We start from the raw sequence: 22,324 nt of genomic DNA, 5'->3' as shown, positions 1-22,324 counted from the left end.
TTGCCTCACTTGGTTAACACTACGTGGGAACAACGTTTAGGTGATTTTAATCATTTTATCAACCAATACAGTTCTTGTGGGTAGTTTCCTAGTAATCAAGATTTTTTTTTCTTTTTTGCCTTATTCTTTTCTTATCTTCTAAGCATGCTATATTTCACATTTTATTATCTGTAATTTTCTCGTGCTCAATATTAACTTACATATCTAGTACGTTGTTTCGACAGTTCCTCTTCTTTATCATTTCTTACTGTAAATTTTACGATTTTATATGCTCTTCTGTTTAAGGATGTTTAAGTCTCTTTCAAACATTTTGCATGACACTAGACATTCAATAGTGTTAGTTGATTCTCTAGAGTTATTTATATATTTAACGATTCGTAATACTTTTCCAATTGTGCCTGCAGTGAGATGAGAAAAAATTGAAATGTTAGATCGTGTTTGCGGACATTACATGTGACGCTTCTTGTAGCAAATCACGAGTAGCAATACTTGATAGGTTGAGCTTCGCATTCAGGAATCCAAAATGCATGGAACATACTCGAATTCCAGTGTACAACTGAATAGGGTGTCTATAGTTTTCATGTAAGAGAGAGTGTGGCATCCCACGCTTCTCCTTAATTGCTCATTGGCCATGGATATGGAGCAATGTACCTATCAACTATCAAACTCCTTTAGTATTAGTAGTTACAGAGCATGGAATTGGTTCCCCACAGAATTTATGGGCATTCTCATTTGGTTGGTTATTTCTAAGCACAATTGGTAGGCTTCAATTCATTCATATATCATTGCTTTTGTTTAAGTGACCAGGCGAGAGTAAGACAGCCATTTCATATATCATTTCTTTCCCTTTCTCTTCGTTTTCAATGTAATGAGACTCGTAAACATGTCGGCAAGTTTCTGTAGATGATCATGGATTCCCTTAAGTTATGCTAACTCAACCTGGGTTTCAGCTCCGGTAAGATTGGCTGTATTGGTGATTCTGGGATTTTGTTTGAAAGAAAAACAAAATGGCTTCGTGTGTGAAACTGACAAATGACAAGTCTTGGGAACCCTACTCTTCTCCCCATATGATTGATTCACTAACATCAATCATGTCGATCGATCTTGCTTTTTGCAACTTGTTTCCACCCCAAGTCGATTATGCACCTAAGTACATCGTGTGTTATTGATCGGTTATTTTAGTAAGTTAGTAACTTGTGTGTTAATAGTTACATTTTTATAGTAAAGTTGCGTTTGTATTGTGTCGTTTCATTTTTCAGCTCAAATATAAGCCAACGTTATTGTGATTCATTTAGTGTATCTATCAAAACAAAACAAAATCGAAAACTAGGAGTCACTTTATCCATATCTAATGCAAACTAGGAACAAATAGAAGGAATTTTAAGAGTAGTACCCCATATTGGTGAGTAGCTAAGAGCTAGGACTCATAAGAAGTTTCTAATTCACTCATCGGAGAAACTATGAATCCCATGAGTGAATAGAATCTAAGATCTACATTGGATTCACATGAATCGATTTTTATGTGGCTCCGGATCTTCTTTTAACCCTATGGAAGGCATTGCAACGTTTACTACAATGATATTGTTCATAGTTTACCTCGTGTAGTGGATTTCACTTGACTGTCTACGACTCCATTGCGTGCACTCGAGGCTGTTCTTAAGTGTTACTCAGCCATCCGCCAGTAAAAACAATACTTCCTATCCGTTTTGCATGAACAAATCGTCACCAAATTAACCAGTATAAAACCGAAACTTTTTGTTCCATATTCTTGGATTCTAGACCAAACTTTGCAGTTGTATATAGTCATGATATATATGAACAAAGCTGATATCAATTTGTACGATTCTAATCAAGTGTATCTATCATGTTATTTGTCTGACTGACATTAACCTAACTTGTGTACTGTACCTCAGTACCTGTGTCGAATTTGCAGTATTAGTGTCGAAATTATGGCAACTAAAACCCACTAATTACTGCAACCCTAAAAATGCCATTTCTGGAAATGTATGCAATCACCTAGTGCAATCAGAGATCCCCATATATTGAAGAGCCTTCGGAGTTGGTTGAACATGATTGAGCCTTCTAACCAATAGCCTCGTGCATATTCAAATTCCAGTTCCTTTGTTCACAAATGCGTACTGAAAACTTTGATGTGATACATATTATATAAGGGTATTGAATGATCACAGGGACTTGTGCTGCATGAACAAAATGCAGTATCTGAACGAGGACAGATTGATAGAGGAGGATGATGGTTTTTGACAAATATTGGTCACAATTTTGATCCAATCTATTTTGCACTATGTCGATGGTTTTTGTTTTCTCTTTTTTTAATTTTTAGGATTACAAACTAATGATGATGATTCATAATGTAGATGATGTAACCTAGACAGCCAGAAGGATAAATTGAAGAACACCGCAATGAATTAACGAGCTCTACAGAACTAATGAAGAAGAAAGAAAAACTAATTTTGACTGAAAGAGGGAAAGAAATGACTATAACACTTGGATACCAGAACATGGAGCACCTCTTTACATCTTTTTCTCTTTTCTATTTGGTAGAATGTGCATCATTTTTGGATCCTGCTGGGGAGGCAAATGGGTATCTACCTGATGAAATTGTATGAGATTTTCTGGATCTTTTCTTTTGGTCTGATTTTCTGGGTGAAAATCATGGTTTTACCTGGACTGATTTTGATGCATCCAAATGGTTAATTCTACATGTTCCAAGAAGGACTTCAGGAAGTTCCTCTTCTGTGTTGCCCTGCAAAAGTTTTTCTTAGTTAGATTGTACATATCTTCTCATCTTTAGTGTACCTACAACTCATGATATTTAAATAATTACCTGTATCAGGAACGCCATTTCAATGACCAAATTGTTTAGGTATCCAAGAACAAGATTGCAAACCCCCCTTGCTACAGTTGAAGACCCGACGTCAATCATAAGCTAACACCAGAAGTTCAGAGGTTAGACTAGTTAGCAGTTGAAAGTGTCACTTAACATGATAAAGGACTTGGCAACTTACCTCCAAATAGTTCTTCCCACGGAAATATTGTACCTCAAGAGCTTGACCTACCAAGCAGGCTTTCTTTCCAACACTCTGCTTGACTATCCATGAACCCTGAGAAACCAACCCGAGAAATGTCAAGCACAAACTACACAAGTACTTACTTTACATACAAGTATATCAAAATGGCTTGCTACTAACCTTAGAAATGTAAGGTATTAGCTTGAACCTCGAATTCCTATAGGCATCATCTCCATTGACAAAGCTATGTAGTAAAGGGTTTTCCTCCAAAGGAGTGTTCAGTATGTAATAAAATGCCAAGGTATACATGGTTGTGCCGGGGACCTGATTCATGGACATATGTAATAAGAAATCTGCATCTTGAACTCTTGATAAGTTTCTGATGTTACTGGTGATATTATTGGATTGATATAATTTGAATGAGACTTACTTGCATGTTAACAACAAAGAAGAATTCTGGCCCATCAAGTTCTGCATATTTCTGCATGCATCCAATAGATAGTTATTACATTTGTTATCACTCATATATATATATATATATATGTAGATCAGTAGATATGTTATATGTAGACTCAGATTGTCAAAATGATCATTTTTACATATTGAAGTACGGTGAAAAGATAGATCAAACCTGAACGATGCCACCAAATCGGCTGCTAAGATTGTCTATTCGCTCATCACATCTTAGCCAATCTACACAAACCAGTTGCATCAAGGTGCCTTTTGCCTTGATCTGGTAAAAAGATGCTCGTTTCAGAAATGAGAACTAACAAACATCAAACTTTTACTCCCTTAAAAACAGAAAATGCTATATAGATCCATGTTTTATAATTCAATTATACACTTCCTATGCAAGTCAAAATTACAACACATGTTTGAGCACTTATTGAGGAATTTACACGTTCTTTTGTCTCTTGATCAATATTAGCAACAGCTGAAAATAAAATACCTTCTCATGATCTCGTAAATAATTTGGCCCACGTATCAAAAATGAAGAAGGATCAGCTGCTCCCCAGCTACAAGGAAAAGCACAATTTGGGTCCTTTTGGAGAGTTGATCCATACGAGCATGACATGTTATCTTCCTTAGCCACCTCTTGTAAGTCCACATAACCCTTCTTCTGAACTGTAGCATAAAGAGATTGATGAGAATATAGCTGAAATATACAGGTAAACATCCCATCCCTGAAGTGCAATTTACAGGACATCAGAAACTGACCTCTGAGTTCATGAAATTTTTTCACAAATCGGCTGCTGTTAGACATTCTGGGCTGGTGTGTGTTCTGCACATCCAAAGTGTTTGAGAAGATTGTAAAAATTTCAGAATTCATGAGTTTCACAACTTCTTTGAGTATATATATAACATGAATATGCATAGATGCCAGTGGAACTTCAATAAGGTTCACACAGCTGAAGTCCATTTATCTCATCTACATAAGAGTGTAAAAAACATCATAGAAGAAACAATTGAAGCAGACACTCAAACTTATCATTTGGGTGAACTATATGCTATATAAAGATATCAGTCTTGGACTCTTGGTGATCAGTAAAGTACCGTGGGGTGCTGCTCCTTGATAAACTCTGAAGGCCACTCATTCTCAAACTGGTCATAGTCTGTTGGTTCAGGTTCAGGAACATCAAAGAATTCGTCTGCAGAATCATGCATTCCCTTTAAACTAGCACGACCTGGTTTTTCCACCTCAACTTCCATGGGATTAATCTCTTCTACCCTTTTGATTTCTTCCATGCTGTGAAATTCTGTCTTAGTGATCTCATTTCCACTATGAGCTAATCCGATATCTCTTGAAAACTCTCCGGACGTGAATTCCCTGGAACAATTTCCGGCTTTAGCTCCGTACAGCTCTCTTAGTGCTGAAATATAAGATAGTAAAGGTACTGATGAACAAAAGTTTTTGACATGGAAAGGGAACAAATAATGTCATACTAAGCAAACAATGAAGGGGTACCAGCAATTCTCTCAAGCATCCTGATGGTAATGGATCTTGCAGATGATGGACGGAGATATAATTTCCAGAATTTCCAATCAATAGCAAGCATGTGTCTAACAAGTGATTGTTTCCCATGGTTTGCAGGAGTTATAACATATCCTCCACCTGCAGACGTGAGAAAAATACAAGGAGAAAGAGAATGAATACATATAGATTCATAGCAGCATGGACAAAGTCAGAAAGAAGAAAAATGAAAGCCGTGCCAAATAATGAATTACTATGCGTAGTCATAGTTATTTAGTGATAGAAATTACTCAAATAGTGGACACGAAGTAATACAGATAATTCTCATGTATTTTCCTTCTATAATGTCCTATGTGAAAGTCAAGCAATAATCTCCAGCTCAAAGCGTACATTACTTTTAAGGCACGCACGCATGTAGCCTCTTTTTGGTGGACACTTCTTGTGAGACACAGAGTGGTATAGGATAACTGTGACAAAACCAGGTTAAGAAAGTTAGGGGCAAGCTGATTCTGGCACTAGCTTTGTGTTACATATATTATTTACCGGAGGAATTTCATACCGTATGTGCCATCCTCCTCTCTTCTCCAATAGCGACGCAGCAGTAGATCTCTTCGTTTCATCCCCCTGAAAACCATGGTGTGTCAATGACAGCATATATCTATATACATAGTTATATATTGATGAGGTTCAAAATCTAACCAAGGTAGCCAATCACTGTATAACTGCTGGTGAACAATATCAGTATGGCCATCAAGGTTCTCAACCACAGTACCCCGGTAAAAACAGAAGTCCCATCTGCAAGACACTTGGTAATTCAACCTCAGGAGTTAGAACTATCTATTATCCGGAATAGTGGTCATCAACTCATCATAATATGTTCAAAGAAAGAAATCACAAAAAGGACTTGGTTGTTTTTGCTGTTAGTTTTCAGAAATTTTGACAAAAAACAACGCCAAGTTAAGCTGCATATAGGAAAACCAAATCAGCTTCCAGTATATAAAAACATTTTCTAGAGAATTAAAGACCTTGCTTGTCTTGAATCAGAACAGTTGTAATACAGAAAGTAACTCACTGCCATAGTTATTGTTAAGACAAGGTTTCTCATTATCTAATATTGTACATTAATTTAAAATGATTATTCTCACAATATTTAAACCAATACAATGATGCCTTCATTTTAAAGCTCTACTTTTTCTTAAATAGATCAATGGCATGTCAGCAATCTTACTCTGATCTTGACGGACCAAGAGATAGAAGAGTTCGGAAGATGGCCTCTGAAGTTCCATCAACCACTCCTACTGCCATTATTGCCGGATGGTCATCCCAATGCTGAGGGTAGAAACATCATTAAGCTAAGAAGATTAGAGAAGAAAGAACAAAAATCTAGAATTAGCGTGCCAAAAGAGCACCTTACCCTTCCACGGGAATCCCCATCTTTTGCTTCTTTAAAGAGCCGTAATCCTGCGTAAGGAATGAACTTTCAACACATACACATTCATTGCTCGAAATGCATATAAGAAACTACATGTCTTACCATTCTGACAACCAAATATTTTCCATGGTGAGGGAGCAATAACATCATTTGTCATTCCTTCAGTGTTCAGCAATGGGCAAAAGGTCCAGTCAACAGAACTTCTCAAGGTGCTTCTGGAACCCACCAGTCTGCCAATATATCAGAAACAGTTATAGATCAAACAGCGCAAATGTTGCTGATTTGGAGTAGCTATATGGCAGTCTAGCTGAATGCTTCAGATCTAAGAGATGAGCGTGGTAATTTTACTCACCACTAATAGCAACATCAGTTTTATCACAAATGATGATTTGTTTCTTTCTTTATAAGTTGGTTTTCGCAAGACATGTAACATACAAAATTTTACAGAATTCAATCACTACTGACCAGGTTCTAGTTACACATAGGACCATAGGACTATATGAATGAGAATGGGACCATTGAATGGGGAAACAAAATGGTAGACAAGCAGTTGTGGTTTCATTGTCATATCTGCAAGTTTTAGTTATAGCTTTTATGATTAAGATTCAAATCCTGAAAAGATACGTTACAATACAGATATGTGGATTAATGACTTCTGTTCAAGCATATGTGTCCAGTGCTCTTGACCATCCACTGGGCTTATTCAATTTCTGAAACTAATCAGGTATCATAAACTTCACAGAAGTCAAACCATCCTCATAATACAAGGAGGGGGGAAAACCAAAATGAAATATGTCTGTCTGCAACTGATATATACCTTAAGGGTAACCTCTTCCCAGAAGAACAAGCCACAAAATCCTTTGCTGGATTAGGCAATTCCTGAAAACATAAATAAAATATACTGATCATAAACAAAAACTACTTTGTTGAAGCCTATCTGTGATTTAAAATTTATAAAGCTTAAAACCTTTAATGCAGCATCCTGCAATGCACGAATCCATTTTGCTGCTTCTTCCGGACTGCTTGCTCCCAACTATTGAAGTTTAGATTTCGGTTAAACTCACTAATTTGTTGTAAAAAGAAAAGAAAAAAAAACTAATGACATATGGCTTCGAATGCAACCTACCTTGAGCTGATCATTGGGATTGGAAGAGTTATAAAGCGTAAAGGAAAAGAACACCTGTATGTTGCAAAAATCATCATGAATAAGACTGCTCAAAATGGTATCTCTCTAATGTTGAACAAACATTTATCCATAGATTGTGAAACAAAAACATAGGATGTGTTGAAGCCTTACTTTTCTATTGACAGTTGCCTTTCCATTATCTGTGACCCGGATGCAACTGTCTATTACGGCACTCCTAACCGGTTCCTGACAAAAGAATAGCCGTTCATTGCACAAATTTCTACCTTATTTCAGTAGTATCATCACAATCATTTCAAAAGTTCCAAAACCAAGGAATGCTAAGAGGGACCTGGACATAGTTGATTACGCAAACAAATGTGAAGTATACCGACTTATGCATCAAACAGCAAAGCCAACATAGTTGTACACCAAACACAAAAGCAAATATGAATGCGAACCCATTACTCCTCTAACAACAAATTCCAGATCCAAAATCCAAACTTGAACAAACCATATTGATTTCTTACACATGCTAATGCATTCTAGAGATTGAAAACCACAATGAGACCAAAAGGGTATCCAAATGTACCTGAATTTCAGAAGTGGCTTTGGATTTGAAGCACCTGAGAAAATTCCCCTGAAGATTAAAGTACATTTTGCGAGAGTATTGCATCCCAAGGCGGTTGAGCCTCATCAGATAAAGCCAACCCTCCATTTTACCATCATTTTGTGAGACACCCATTTCCAGAAAAAGTTGCAGAGCACCCAAATTTATAATCTTTCCAAGGCCCAAAAGTCAGAATCTTCTTTCTTTGGCACAAAAGCAAGAGTTTGTGATTGAGTATCTTGTTTTCAAAAGTTTAAGCCTTTTGTTGCCATAATGAAGAAGAACCCAACCTGAATGCTGACTGGGGCAGGAAAGATGATCCTCTGATCCCTTTGAGGGATTCAGAGAATCAAATCACAGGAGTTTTCAGTTTCTGGGATATTGAGAATCAGAGAAGATGATGAAATCTCTGTCTCTCTTTTCTTTCTAGCTTTTTGTGTTCCTCCTCCTCCCGGTTTTAAATCGACTGATTGTTGTGTATTTATACCTGTCTATGTTTGAGGGTGCAATTATAATATTGCCTCCAAGTTTGATTGAAGATGATCAATCACAATTTTATAAAGTTTATTAGGTTGTAGAGAGAGTTGTCATAATATACAAGTAGCATTTTGATTCTCGAAGATAAAATGGTACCATCCACTTTGTTTGATGAGTAAGGGTCCAAGTAGATGTGTCACCCACTTTGTTACTGGTTTTAATTTTTGATAATGAAGGTTAACATGTGGAATTTTGAAGAACATAAGAAGGTGAGCTTTGTTGGGATACAAACATAACCAAAGAGAGGATGGTTTGTGTTGTTTGCTTAAAATAAGAATGGGTAGTTTAGGCAAACAAATCCAAGTGGATGGTGTTCAATGAATGGATTCCTAGTCCTTCCAAGGATTGCCAAAATCCATGCTATGCTTCTCTGGCTCTTTCTTCTTGTTCTCTTACCAAGTCAAACTGCATTGACAAAGTATCAATTTAAAATGCAAAGAAAACGAAAAACAGCAGAAAGTCTCCCTCTCTCTCTAGTACCTTGACAAGCAAGTTAGGTTGGATATTGATTTTGCCCCACGAATGTGGCAAGTGACCATTACATCAATCACATAACATGATTCCTTCATTTGGACTCCAAAGATATTGATTATTATTGGTTGATAATGTCTTTTAAGAACTTTGAAGTCTAGCCACAATAATATATAACACAATTATATTATCCCAACAATATAAACATGCATAGCAAGTGTATCCTAATTTCTCAACCCCAATGATAGATTTATTAGCTTCACTCCACATAATGATTCCTTGCCAAGTTTGTGAATAATACACATTGTCAAGAGACATATAATTGCAGGTTAGCTTTAAGCATGGAGCAGCTCATAAGTCATATGAGTCTATCTTAAGCATGTCTGATGTGCTATCATAACTCATTTCCTTTCTTTGTCCTCAGTTTCTCCTTTTGTTCCCCAATCTTGAGTTTTAAACATCATGTGTCATAGTCTTTTGTTGATCATTGTTGACTACCTATCCATTTTGCAAGTCTAAAACACAATGTCAGACCCTCAAATGAAATACTTTTATATTCCTAGACAAAGATATTTCATTGCCAACCTTATGCCCATGAGTCCTTCTAGCAAAACCCAAAGCCTATCTAATTTGCATATGACACAGGCTGCTATATAGGTTACTGGCCATGCCCCCTTCATCACAAGTTATGGGTTTCGTTATGGCACCGCGTCTACATAAAAACAATTAGTAGATTCAAGATAGGGTTGGTTGGTTGGTTGGCTGGTAAAGACTTGAAATAGAGAAGAAACACACACAATGAAGTTTCTTCATGGGCAGAGGGAGGTTACAGTTCCACATTGGCTTGAATGATTTTGGATTTATCTATTTGGGTTGGTTTGGTGCTGGGATTTAAGATTGAAACAAGGTCTATAGAAAGCTTTCAGTATTTGCAGGATTTGTATTCTGGATATGTTACAGATTCACAGAACCAAAACATTTATTAAAAGCTTTTCACATTTCATTCCCAGAGTCAACCTTGAATTTAATCAACACCACCCAATCACCCAACTGTCATAGTTTGGATATGCTAGTTTTGGTTTGGATGATACTTCAGAGTTTAGAATAATAGAAACCAACTCTTTTCTCAGGTTGATGCACGTTGCAAAATGGAGTGTTGTTATATAAGTATATAACACAGCAATCAAGAATGTAGGTTCTCAGCAATTGTGTTTCTGTATTGGGTAACTAATGAAAGGAGCGACAACTCTTTGTTGATGGGGAGGCTTGCTTCTCTCAAGGGAGAGTTGCAGTTTGTTTCTGTTCTGCAATCTAGAACAAGAAATGCTCTCGATATAATAACTGCAGCTTTGCAGTTCTATTCATCCACATTCTAGACCATATCAAAACACTGTTATATCAAAGTCTTCTGTCATATTATGTAGATAGATTTATAACATCATAGTTTCCCTATCCAAACACATCAGTATTCTTCTGTATCTAAAACTACGACAACAATGTAGTGAGGGATAAGGTTCAGCTTCATAAAGCAAGCGGCCAAAGCGCAACAAAATTTTCTCATAGTCACCTACACCATATATCTTCTCAATTGAAATAAATAAAACCCAAATGACTAGCACTCAAGAGTCCTGGTTGCACTGCTCCACTTGGTCATCTATGCTACAATGCAAATCAAAATAATAAGATTTTATTTTACTTTTTAATTTTATTTTTAACTTTTTTATAGTATTTGTAATTCCATGTGATATGACTTGCTTATAGAAGTTTGAAAGTTGAAACCATACCTTTGATAATTCAGGACATGCTATATCACTTGCTGATAGAAAAATCTACGTGTAGGTAAGCTACACTAGCCATGAAAAGGAAGAAGAATACAGATGTCAACATCATTGGTTCTGCCAGCATGAAAACTGGGTTGAAGCTGTAGTAGACCTGCCAAATAAGTAAGGAGAAAGAGGGCTCAGTCACCAATAAGGGAGATGCTATGCACGCCTGGTAAGGAGAGATGCATACAAATATTAAGCGTACAAATTCTTCACTATACAGGACTCTATGATGGTTCAGTACTTGGTTGGTCAACAAACCCTTCTTATTGGATGCATATTTCTCTTAGAATATATACCAGGCATGCAGAACTAAATATATTATATATGTCAACCTCTCTAGAATCTGCCTATTGTGGGGTTATCAGATGAGCATTACTTATCCCAAAAATACTCTAACATATCGACAAACTCAAGCCTATTATAGATTAGATTAATTTACAGAAAGAACTGCACAAGCTCATCTATTGACCAGATCAACCTTAAATATATCGACATGTTTGGCTTATTTATATACAAGCAACTTCATCCGTAATGGTTCAGCAGTATACAAGCAAAGTCGACAGTCCTTTATTTATAAAGTCTAGAGAAGCTCATTGCCTTCAATGTTTTAAGGTAAAACAATATAAGTATTCAAACGATGTTTGTGATACCTGGAAAGGAGAATTATGCTCAGGAACTACATTCTTCTTCTCAAGAACGACCACTGTCCTTCCAACGATATCAAGGTATGAGTATTTGGTCTGCAAAAGGAATGAAATGAAACATAACCAAACATCAATACCGCTTTAGGAGGAATATTATATCTGCAAATTCATGTAATTTGCTTTTATGGCAGTTAATCAGCAGCATCAACAAAAACTAAATTGCTTGGTATAATCATATACTCTGGGAGTATGAATAAAATGTTACATACCTCTAGATGTTGGTCAACCGTAAAAGGAACCACAGCAGATGGATCTTTCGATCCCTCTGGTAGCACAACCTGAAATATAACAGTACCAGAATTAATAAACTAATTCTCCCATGTCTAGAGGAAAAGAAATAAGCGGAAGAAACTGTAAAGATAGTTGTATGAATGGAAAGACATGGTACTAAACGCACTTTGAGGGTTAACTTGTCTACCACCGTCTCAACAAGAGGACAACCAAAGGTGAAATTGAGGTATCGCCTGCCATCAGGTGACTCAAATAGGAAGTCTTGCAATGGTAACCCATACCCGATTACAAAAGTAGCTTTCCAACCTCCAAATAAAGGATACCTCGGTTCAATTTCAAGCTCTGACTGGAAAAAGAGAAGTAGTGAAGAAACATGATTAATAGAAACAAAATCAGCATTTATATAGAGAAGGCAGATATATTATTTGACAATGTTTTAATATGTGAATTTGCTCAGTTGCCATAGTCCTGAGATCATGCTTCCAATTCAACTATAAAAAGAGATTCCACAAAGATGGCACTAATGAGCTAAAAGATATCAAGGAAAACTTCTTGATGTAAATGTTCTATGGCCAGGAGATAAGTTACCCTTCGATAATCTGTACGCAAATGTGATGACGAGATATTCCCAATTTGATCTCGGTAGAAGACTGAATGGACCCTAGGAGGTAGTCTTGCTAGGAGATGTTTGAATGAAGAGACACCACTAGACCGAGCTTGATAATCAACCCTGCCAAAACAAAGCTTTGAAAGATTAGTATTAAGAACTAGCACTGTATAAACTCTATATAGGCAGCACAACATAAGCTTTTATTAGCAAATCATGCAATTATTTCTTTTCCATTCTTTTATTGCAAGCTATAAAATTAGTAGAGGTTGTCTTTTCCATTTATCAGAATCGATGATATAAAACCACCAGGAAAACCTACCTCGAAAAAACACCTTTGTGTCGAGCGCCAGTATGTGCTAGAGTGTAATGTTCTGTGATCTGAAGACTTCCCCAGTGAGATATTTCTATCTCGCGTACAAGTTCCTCAACAACAGCAAATGGACTGTTATTCTCAAAATGAACAAGAACAGGAGCATATGAGTATGCAGGGCAATCCTTGTACGGTCCATACTTCAGTTCGATACCAGCACGTGTAGTGGGGTCTACTCTAGTAAATGACTCCACCCTAGTACTAGGAGTTTTTATAAACGTGGTCTGTTGCTTAATATAATAGGGAGACAATATTATTGCACTGTCCCGGTAGTAGACCAACTGAGACTCCGATTGGCTTATCTCGGCTGGGAAAGGCTCCAGAGAATGCGTCAATACGTAAAGCACTTCTACTGTTGCAGTTTCACCAGCACTCAATGGGTTGAGCAACAATATTTTGAAGTATTTGGTCCCATTTGGTGCATCAGGTAGTTCAGTGGGATTCACTTCAAGAGGCACATAACTTTTCTTTTTCTTCTTTCCGACAGTAAGAGCTGCTTTGAGCGATGATATATGATCAACCTGTGTTGGTGGGAAAGCAAGAAGCACTTCTGAAATAGGAGAAGTGCCAGTATTTTCAACCTGAAAGACAACATCATTAATCTAATGCACATCCCACTAGAACAGAAAGACAAACTATTTTCTCAACGAATAATGCTATATGACCACAAAGTACTCCTACAGTAGTGCCATGCTGTCATGGTTACTAGCGTAACACCAGAGGCGTCTTGCTTCGCAGGAATTTGCATGATGCCATGATACTTTGTGAACATAAAGACACTCAAGACTGTACTGTTCTAAGTTTCTGATATTCACATTAAACTGAAACTCAATTACCCACAATATGGCCGATATTGGGCCAACATAATAGGGTAGTTTTCACAAAAAGAATGACCCTTCTTGATACTACAGCTCAAAATCCAATCCATTGAAGAACGTACTTTGGATCAGTTATCCCAAAAAAGAGAAATGAAAAAAAAAAAAAAAATCTACAACATCATAAACCCTGGTAAAGTATAAAGATGGATACTAAATTCCTGATGCATTCCTTTTCAATTCCACAAAATAGGTTCAACTTTCTAAATTATAATACACAGAAGACTCAACCTAAGCTCAATGACCAGTACATGATACAATGCCAAAAGACCACACCTTGCCACAACATCAATACTATAACTTCCAACCCTCTGATACCCAAAAATAACCGAAATCCAGTCATCCACATTATGCCTGATTTGGGCTCAAAAGGCAATGTCAATTGTGAACTGTCAACAAAATAGCATTCACGGCTTAAAATCTAAACAAAATTGAACCTACCCTCAACCATCTACATTCATCCCTTAAATGAAAAATGAAGCACATATACTCAAATGAAGCATACACACATAAACCACAAAACCATGTTAAAGATTCAAACTTGATTCCAAACCCATCAACATTTCTCAATTTCCACAAATGGGATCCAATTTTCCAAATGATGGAAACCAAAACAACCAATCAAAGAGACAAAGACTCTACCTTTAACGTCAAGAAAGCCTTGATGATGTGAGACGACACGTCAATCTGCAACCATAGAATGAATCAAACAAACGATTAGGTACACAATCCCAAAACGGGAACGAGAAATTTGAATCGGGAAAGAGCTTACTCTGCGCTCGGCGGTGGCGATCTGGATGTCCTGAAGCGAGGAGGAGCAAGCGAGCAGCGAGAGATTGGAGAAGATGGTGAAGGCTAGGAGCAATCGAGCTAAGCTTCGCAGAGCTTCCATGGCGAAAGAGAAGCAGCTTGACCTCTGCGACGACTGAGCAGTGCGTGTGACTCGCTCTCTCTCTCTCTCTCTCTATTCAAGTTTTGGGCTTTTTGTTTAGTACGGGCTTGTTTTACGGGACTAATGTGTATCAGTGTTATGTTTATCAATGTGAGAGTTGTAATGGACACACACTTATAATTTGCTCATTACACAAATTTTTTCTTCTTTAAGTTTCAATCCACACTCTTTTGGAGAGTTTTTGGATGGCTATGATGAGTAGTCGGTAGCTAGCTACATGACACGTTTACTAACATGAAATGAGCGTTTCAATATGAGATTTTCTTTGCGGTTGATCAACATATGTGAATTAGAATACAAGTAAACCTAACATAAAAAAGTTAAAAGGTGGAGGTTACTTAATTCAGGCCATATCGAAGTGTAGCCGCTCTACCTCACTGAGAGTGATCTCTAAAACTCTACCCTTGTGATCGGCGGTGACTAATGCCGGTACAAGCAAGCGTTTTCCTCTATTGTAGTTGTGTTGCTGTCGAATGGGGTTTATTCTCCTGTACCTTGGCTTTTGGGTGGGCCTAGGGTTGATAGTGACTAGTTTCTATTACAATACGAATCTTCTCAGAGGAAAGATTGTTTAGTGGTCACTAATGCAATGGACGAAATATTAAGTAATATTTGCCTCCTTCTATAAGCTGATGGAAGCGTATTCTCTGTTTAATATTTCGGTATTACATAGTTGTACACAATTTGAGGTTCGTAAGCGACGAGTAACACCGATACATGAGATTTAGATATGAATAGTTGGAAATTATTTGTCATAAGTTTGACTAAACGCATTTGTAATGAGAGTTATATGTCACTTTGTTATTGCTTGTTGTCAACTAGACTTTTTGGTTGTAAGTGGACAAATTGACGTAAGCGTCTCTGGCAGTGGACAAGTTATTTTATTTTATTATATCGCACGGTTTTCTCAAAGGTTTTTTAGGTCCAAAGACTATTCCGTTCCAGAAGATCATGTTAGACCGCTTCCTCCCTCTGGCTGTGGACAAGTTAATGAAATTGTCCGTTTTCCATTAAAAACAAAAATGGATTGACACCCAGAATTTGATAAATAAATAAAAGAGTAAATTTCAGTTTACTCCCCTGAACTTTAGGTCTAAAATCAGTCTGATACTTCATCTTTTTTTTTAATCAGTTTCATCCCTAAACTTTCAAAATGACTTAAAAAGTCGTCCCTTTAGTTAACTTTACCTTTTTTACCACTTTAACTTTTTTCCTCTCTCTCTCTCTCTCTCTCTCTCCCCCCCCTATTACCGCCCCTGTTTATCCACCCCTACCACCAGCAATGGGCCCCGGCGGCAGCCCCTCCTCCTCCCCCGGCCACCGCGCCTCCACCTCCTCCTCCCCTGTTTTCAAAGAAGGCTCGACGCCGACGGTGGAGACGGCGAGGTGCTCAAACGCAAAGGAGAGAAGCGCGTCGCCGAGTCTGTCCGGGCCTTGGACGCCGCCGTGTCGCTGAAAGACCCGGTCATGATCCACGAGGCGATGCGGTACTCTCTCCTTGGAGGCGACGAGTCCGTGGCGAGTGAGTCTGACCCGTTTTGTGTCTCGCAGAGTGTGAGCTCGTCGGAGGCGACGAGTCTGTGGCGATGCCGGCGGCCTGCGCTTCTCTCCTTCGCGTTTGAGCACCTCGCCGTCTCCACCGTAGGCGTCGAGCCTTCTTTGAAAACAAGGGAGGAGGAGGTGGAGGTGCGGGCCGGGGGAGGAGTTGGGGCTGCCGTTGGGGCCCATTGCTGGTGGTAGGGGTGGATAGAGAGAGAGAGAGAGAGAGAGAGAGAGAAGGTAAAGTAATTAACAAGGGATATTTTAGTTATTTTGGTTCGAGATTGATATCATTTTAAAAGTTTATGGATGAAACTGATTAACAAGGGATATTTTAGTTATTTTGGTCGAGATTGATATCATTTTGAAAGTTTATGGATGAAACTGATTAAAAAAAAAAAGATGAGGTATCAGACTGATTTTAGACCTAAAGTTCAGGGGAGTAAATTGAAATTTACTCTAAATAAAAAATCAAATAGTTATCAGAGGTGACTAAGACCTCATTTCGTTCAATTGACCAACTAGTTTTCTTGAAAAAGAAAAGGGATTTTCTTTTAGCCCAAAGGCCTAAAAATTTTACTTAAAATTGTGGACATGGCATATATCATGTGACATGGTGAAGTCAAACAACAACATTGTAGAGGCTTATAAAAAGGAAATTATAGTTTGCACAAATGGTGTTTTGGTATATTCAATTGGTATGAAATGTAAAATGGATTATGATCATTGTAGCTCAAGATTGAGTCAAAGAGGTTGTGTCATGGCCCTAGGAAAACAAACTTCCTTGATTAGTGACACTTTGAGTAAGAGGGTTCATTGATTAGGAATGAGTCCAAGGGTTTGTATCATGACATTGAGAAAATAATTCATTTATCAAGTAATACGTCATGGAAAAGAGTTCACACTCAAGACAAATATGCGCATACATAATTAATCACTAAAGTCACAAAGCCTGCATGGTAAAGAATCGTTATATAAGCTTAGACTTGTTTTCGACTTCTTAATACTAGATTCCTTGGTCTTGATTCTTGAATAATTAGGGGTAAAGTCCTGTTAACAACACTAGCAAGAATAGGGTCCAACATCTAGCAGTGATAAACATAGTCTATACTTGCTATCTTGGAAGAGATCTACAACATATATATTGGAAAGGGATTCCATCCATCAAATTGATAGCAACACAATCCAATCCTTGGAGGCATGGGGAAGCAACACAATTCCAATCCTTTGAGGCATGGGAAAAGTCCCTCACAAATTTTAGTATTCAACAAACACATCACAATCATACTTTAATGTCAAACAAGTACAAAGGCAACGAGACTTGTCACGTTGTATGCCGTCCCCTAAAGTAGACACACAAGCAGAATTTCAAGCACCACCAGACTTTAAGAACAGTGTTATTAAATTCAGTTCATAAAGTCGGAGGATATTTAGTTCTGACTGATATCTGATCTCTCTCTATTCATCAAACGTTGGAAGTTACGAAAAAGAAATATATAAAGAAAATAAAAAAAGTTTCTAGAGGAATCACCAAACACACAACCCTATTTGCGTAACAGCAGGAACTGAATTAGATCTTCTTCTCCTTTGGACTCGGGACCATCTCAACTCACTTGACAGAGAACCCTTTTCTCAGTCACTGCCTTTCTCATCTTTATCACTATTTGCTGGCTTTGGCTATTTAGTCAGTTTCTTTCTCACACATTTCAAGGTGAAATGATATAGGGTATCAGAGACTGAGTGTGAGAGAGTTGGAAATGGCGTGCCTGAAGCTGGGTTCGAAATCTGAGGTCTTTCATCTTGCTGGCCGAACTTGGTGAGTGATTCTGCTTACATTGTGATTTTGGAATGGTGGGTTTATTATTTAACTGGGAAGAGAGTAAAGGGTCTGTTTTGAATGCTCACTTTTGGATTCTGGTTTCTGGGTTTAGGGTGTTTAGGAGATTATTAAATTGGGTTTTAGTTTTTACCTATGGATCATTTGAAAGCTTACTTCTTTAAATAGTTTCTCTTGAATTGATTTAACTGATATGATTTGGCTGTAAAAAAGATTATCAATGATGCAATGTGGATAAGAATATTAAGATCATAAGAGTTCTGATTTGGTACATAAAGATACATTATGAACTACGATTCTGTTGATGATTTGTATTCTTGTTCGTGTTTGGTATGCAATACATAGATTATTTAGTGAAAAGCTGCAGAGAGTTCCACATTGCGACACAATAGAATGTGTGTTGTTGTCAGTTCTTTATGTACTCATGTTTAGGTGTTTAGTTTCTTCCCAGAAATCAAGGAACATAAGGAAGTGTTTTACATAAGGGGATAGTCATTCATAATGTACTTTTAACTGATTCCTGGTTACTGGTTTGGATTGGACTCAAGTTAAAAGGTCCTGTCGCATTATTACTTTTTAGGTAATCAATTGTGTGCCCTGTGCTGTAAAAGATTGCTCACATCTTATTCTGATTTCTGCTGCCTCATGAGGTGATATGTTTCAATGAAAATCTGTACATACCAGTTGTCCTCTTTTTCTGTCAGCAACCTTAATGACCTTCCTTCGTTTTTTTTGAGTAAAAATATTTACTGTTTCAATAAAAAATGGACTTCAGATATTGATCAAGTGGTGAGATGGACTGTCCTCGATTCATAAAATTAACTACCGTGCAGAGATAGCGGTCTCTCAAAATATAACGAAAGTGATAACAGATTCATAACGAGATGTGAATATGTAAATATCTTCTTGTTGAACTTTGATTGTTATGATGTCAATGTTTGCGCATTCCTTGTTGTGCACTTGCATTTAATTAGTACCAATTGTCTTTTTGAAAAGTTAGTACCAATTGTCTAAAAAAACAAAATTTTTGTTTCCATCATGGAACAATCTATATTCTCTTTGGCAGGCTTTGCTCAACTGGACTTGCAAGTGATGTTATTGTTGAAGTTGGAGAGACATCCTTTCATCTCCACAAGGTGAACTTTACTTTGTCAACTTAAAACTGTGTTGTTATTTTGTTTCCTACAACGCACTTGACATAAATATGTAGACACTATGATTTGAATGGCAATAAGACACAATGTTTGGTGAGGCTTCTCACTAATCTAGTGTGTAGAGAGGCAAACAAACAGAATGCTCTCATCTGCGCTGCAACTGCAATATATGTTATATATGATAATCTATTTAGCTGTATGCTTATCTCTACTCAGGGAGTTCTGATAACTAACTAACTAAGAACTCTCTCTCTCACTCTACACACACACACACCTATCTGATTTCTGATAACTAACAACTAATTTTTTGTATTTTTTATCTCATATTTTTTTATATATCCACCAGTTTCCGTTGCTATCAAGAAGTGGATTATTAGAAGAACTTATTGGAGAATTGAGTGAGGATGAGAATTACTGTAGTTTGCAACTGCATGACATTCCTGGTGGAGCCAAAGCCTTCTTGGTTGTAGCCAAATTCTGTTATGGTGTAAGGTTAGAACTCAATCCGCTGAATGTAGTTGTTGTGAGGTGTGCAGCCGAGTATCTTCGCATGAATGAAGATTATGGAGAAGGAAATCTCATCATGCAAGCAGAGGATTTTCTGAATGAAATACTTGGCAATTGGACCGACTCAATTAAAGTACTTGAAACCTGTGAAGAAGTTTTGCCTCATGCAGAAGAGCTTCATATTGTTTCCAGATGCATCAATTCATTGGCAATGACAGCCAGTGCTGATCCGAGTTTATTCAGTTGGCCTATGTCGGTAAAAGGTGCAGCGCAGAGCCCAGAAGGTGTGAGGTTCTGGAATGGAATAAGCACAACAGCCAAACCACATGCAGTTAATGAAGATTGGTGGTTTGAGGAAGTCTCCTTCCTAAAGTTACCTTTTTATAAAAGGCTGATTCGTGCTGTTGAATCCGGCGGTATGAATCTAGAGAAGGTTGCCGGTTCCGTTATGCACTATGCAAGGAGGCATCTTTCCTTGTTGGGCAGGCAATCGAGTTTCCCAAATGGAAACCGTGCTGGTCCTGCATCAACTGTTTCTGCTCCATCTGACGCAGATCAAAGGAACCTTCTTGAAGAGATAGTGGACTTACTACCTGATCAGAAGGGTGTTACACCAACCAACTTCCTGCTTAGGCTTCTGCGCACATCTATGATTTTGCATGCTAGCCCATCATGTCGAGAGATATTGGAAAAGCGGGTTGGGGCGCAGCTGGAACAAGCAGCTCTTGAAGATCTCCTGATACCAAACATGGGTTACTCAGTGGAGACCCTCTATGATATTGATTGTGTTCAGCGGATTCTTGATCACTTCATGCTAATGGATCGTGATTCAGTTGATTATTCTTCTAACAGCATAGTGGATGAAGGCCAGTTGAGTGATGGGTCTCAAGCACTGACTCGGATGACCATGGTGGCTCATTTGGTGGATGGCTATCTTGCTGAAGTGGCACCTGATGTTAACTTGAAGTTACAGAAGTTTCAGTCACTAGCTGCTCTTATCCCTGAATATGCAAGGCCATTAGATGATGGACTTTACCGTGCTATCGACATATACCTCAAGGTAAATATATCCCTATTAATCTTTCCTTTTATTTTTTTATCATCATGACTATGGACTAGCTGGTTAAAGAACTTCTTTTCTGCAACTTGGTAGCATTTCCTATATTACAGTAGTGTCTCACAGTCCTGCAAGGTAATACAATTTGAAAGATCTGCAATGTGATTCCAAGAATGTGGATGTAATGTACATAGTTCTTTGTCTTTGCTTATTTTTCAATGTTTTTTTTTAGAACTATTATTAAATGGCTTCAACCTGCTAGTATTTAGGAGTGTCAAGAGCTATATATAGTTTTGTGCAAGTCTTAGAGGCGGCAGTAAGAATGTGATTATGGTTACCAATTGAAATACATTAGTCTAAAATTCACTTGGACAGATATTATCAGGTCAGAAAGCTACAAAAGGCTTGCACTTAGAAAACTTCCCCAGATAATCAAGAACTCAATCAGATTGCATTGCAGATATTGCTGCCATTAGAATTTGTCATATTTCTCCATTATTTAAAACATTGAGTTCTGACTAAAATTTCAATGCTTGCATTGTCAAGTTCAGGCCCATCCCTGGCTGACAGACTCTGAGAAGGAGCAAATCTGCAGGCTCATGAACTGCCAGAAGCTTTCATTGGAAGCCAGCACACATGCAGCCCAGAATGAGAGGCTACCACTCCGCATCATTGTCCAAGTTTTGTTCTTTGAACAGCTTCGTCTACGGACATCAGTTGCCAGTTGGTTCTTTGTATCCGAAAACCTTGAGAACTCACAGAATCTGAGTGCGAATCTCGCCCTTGTTAGGAATGAAGTACCTGTTCAAGCTGGCACCAGACGACTGGATCGGATTGTAGCAGTCGATGACATGAAGGAGAGGGTTTCTGAGCTTGAGAAGGAATGTTTGAGCATGAAACAAGAGATTGAGAAGCTGGTGAAGACAAAAGGGAGTTGGAATTCCTTCTTGAAAAAGTTTGGATTGATGCTCAAGTCAAAGCCTGATGTTAATAAGAAACCATCCAAGCCCAGCTGCAATGGTTCCGAAGAATTACCAACATCAATAGGGCCACTTATGAATGGAAAAGAAAATTATGAAAATAAAGAATTAAGAGATTAGAAGCTTCCTAGCTAGCTCTTGTTCATTTCCATTACCCTTTTTGGTTTCCTTTGAAAACTTAGTTAGCGTTGCTGTAGGCTCTCGTGATTATATCATAAATGGCTCTCTCTCTCTCTCTCTCTCAAACAACTATGAAAATCAGAAACTATATACAATTTAGTTGATACATGCATGCGTTATTCTTAAAGGGACGTTCAAACATTTTTTCTTTAGATTAGATTCATGTACCTGGTATTTTATGAATTATGATGACATGGTTAATGTTTATTGTATCACCAGTATGAGTATGGCTCTTGGGGTTCTTGATATAATGCATGTATGTGGATTAATTACTAAACTTATAATTATCTCTAAAATCCCCTATATATTCTTACCAAGTAATATCTCA

General features: G+C 37.7%; 3 protein-coding genes across 3 annotated transcripts; 1 reads left to right on the top strand and 2 right to left on the bottom strand.

Annotated features, from left to right (window-relative positions):
- Window positions 1–2,473: 2,473 nt before the first annotated feature.
- LOC101295576 lies at window positions 2,474–8,603 on the bottom strand. Its single transcript, XM_004308737.1, has 21 exons — window positions 8,149–8,603; window positions 7,731–7,805; window positions 7,560–7,613; window positions 7,401–7,466; window positions 7,251–7,312; window positions 6,536–6,663; window positions 6,416–6,462; window positions 6,230–6,330; window positions 5,701–5,796; window positions 5,561–5,625; window positions 5,397–5,468; window positions 4,996–5,142; window positions 4,605–4,900; window positions 4,248–4,326; window positions 3,979–4,154; window positions 3,661–3,762; window positions 3,460–3,510; window positions 3,210–3,353; window positions 3,027–3,122; window positions 2,846–2,947; window positions 2,474–2,764 (listed from the first exon to the last, which is right to left on the bottom strand). The coding sequence occupies exons 1-21, from the start codon at window positions 8,299–8,301 to the stop codon at window positions 2,672–2,674; spliced, it is 2,205 nt and encodes a 734-aa protein (XP_004308785.1). The 5' UTR covers window positions 8,302–8,603; the 3' UTR covers window positions 2,474–2,671.
- A 1,975-nt stretch (window positions 8,604–10,578) lies between these two features.
- LOC101295172 (dolichyl-diphosphooligosaccharide--protein glycosyltransferase subunit 1B-like) lies at window positions 10,579–14,750 on the bottom strand. The gene is made up of 9 exons (XM_004307337.1): window positions 14,563–14,750; window positions 14,433–14,477; window positions 12,865–13,496; window positions 12,524–12,665; window positions 12,102–12,281; window positions 11,914–11,982; window positions 11,651–11,740; window positions 10,959–11,106; window positions 10,579–10,828 (listed from the first exon to the last, which is right to left on the bottom strand). The coding sequence occupies exons 1-8, from the start codon at window positions 14,680–14,682 to the stop codon at window positions 10,984–10,986; spliced, it is 1,401 nt and encodes a 466-aa protein (XP_004307385.1). The 5' UTR covers window positions 14,683–14,750; the 3' UTR covers window positions 10,579–10,828; window positions 10,959–10,983.
- A 3,288-nt stretch (window positions 14,751–18,038) lies between these two features.
- LOC101295285 (BTB/POZ domain-containing protein At5g03250-like) lies at window positions 18,039–22,242 on the top strand. The gene is made up of 5 exons (XM_004308736.1): window positions 18,039–18,097; window positions 19,185–19,254; window positions 19,619–20,839; window positions 21,388–21,822; window positions 22,216–22,242. Exons 1-5 carry the CDS (start codon window positions 18,039–18,041, stop codon window positions 22,240–22,242), a joined length of 1,812 nt encoding a protein of 603 aa, XP_004308784.1.
- Window positions 22,243–22,324: the final 82 nt, after the last annotated feature.

Source organism: Fragaria vesca, linkage group LG7 (assembly GCF_000184155.1).
Source record: "Fragaria vesca subsp. vesca linkage group LG7, FraVesHawaii_1.0, whole genome shotgun sequence".
Classification (NCBI taxonomy): domain Eukaryota; kingdom Viridiplantae; phylum Streptophyta; class Magnoliopsida; order Rosales; family Rosaceae; genus Fragaria; species Fragaria vesca.
Note: the sequence above shows the minus strand (reverse complement) of the source record. Positions and strands in the feature narration are given on the sequence as shown.

What these genes read in the sequence shown, in the direction of transcription:
- LOC101295285 (XM_004308736.1), top strand. Translation starts at nt 18,039, where the DNA reads ATGGCGTGCCTGAAGCTGGGTTCGAAATCTGAGGTCTTTCATCTTGCT. An exon ending in CATCTTGCTGGCCGAACTTG is followed by an intron (nt 18,098 to 19,184) that starts GTGAGTGATTCT and finishes TCTCTTTGGCAG; the next exon opens with GCTTTGCTCAACTGGACTTG. An exon ending in CATCCTTTCATCTCCACAAG is followed by an intron (nt 19,255 to 19,618) that starts GTGAACTTTACT and finishes TATATCCACCAG; the next exon opens with TTTCCGTTGCTATCAAGAAG.
- LOC101295576 (XM_004308737.1), bottom strand. Translation starts at nt 8,301, where the DNA reads ATGGGTGTCTCACAAAATGATGGTAAAATGGAGGGTTGGCTTTATCTG. An exon ending in GATTTGGTGGCATCGTTCAG is followed by an intron (nt 3,511 to 3,660) that starts GTTTGATCTATC and finishes GGATGCATGCAG; the next exon opens with AAATATGCAGAACTTGATGG. An exon ending in AAATGGCGTTCCTGATACAG is followed by an intron (nt 2,765 to 2,845) that starts GTAATTATTTAA and finishes AAACTTTTGCAG; the next exon opens with GGCAACACAGAAGAGGAACT.
- LOC101295172 (XM_004307337.1), bottom strand. Translation starts at nt 14,682, where the DNA reads ATGGAAGCTCTGCGAAGCTTAGCTCGATTGCTCCTAGCCTTCACCATC. An exon ending in TCGCCACCGCCGAGCGCAGA is followed by an intron (nt 14,478 to 14,562) that starts GTAAGCTCTTTC and finishes CTATGGTTGCAG; the next exon opens with ATTGACGTGTCGTCTCACAT. An exon ending in AGGCTTTCTTGACGTTAAAG is followed by an intron (nt 13,497 to 14,432) that starts GTAGAGTCTTTG and finishes GTTGTCTTTCAG; the next exon opens with GTTGAAAATACTGGCACTTC.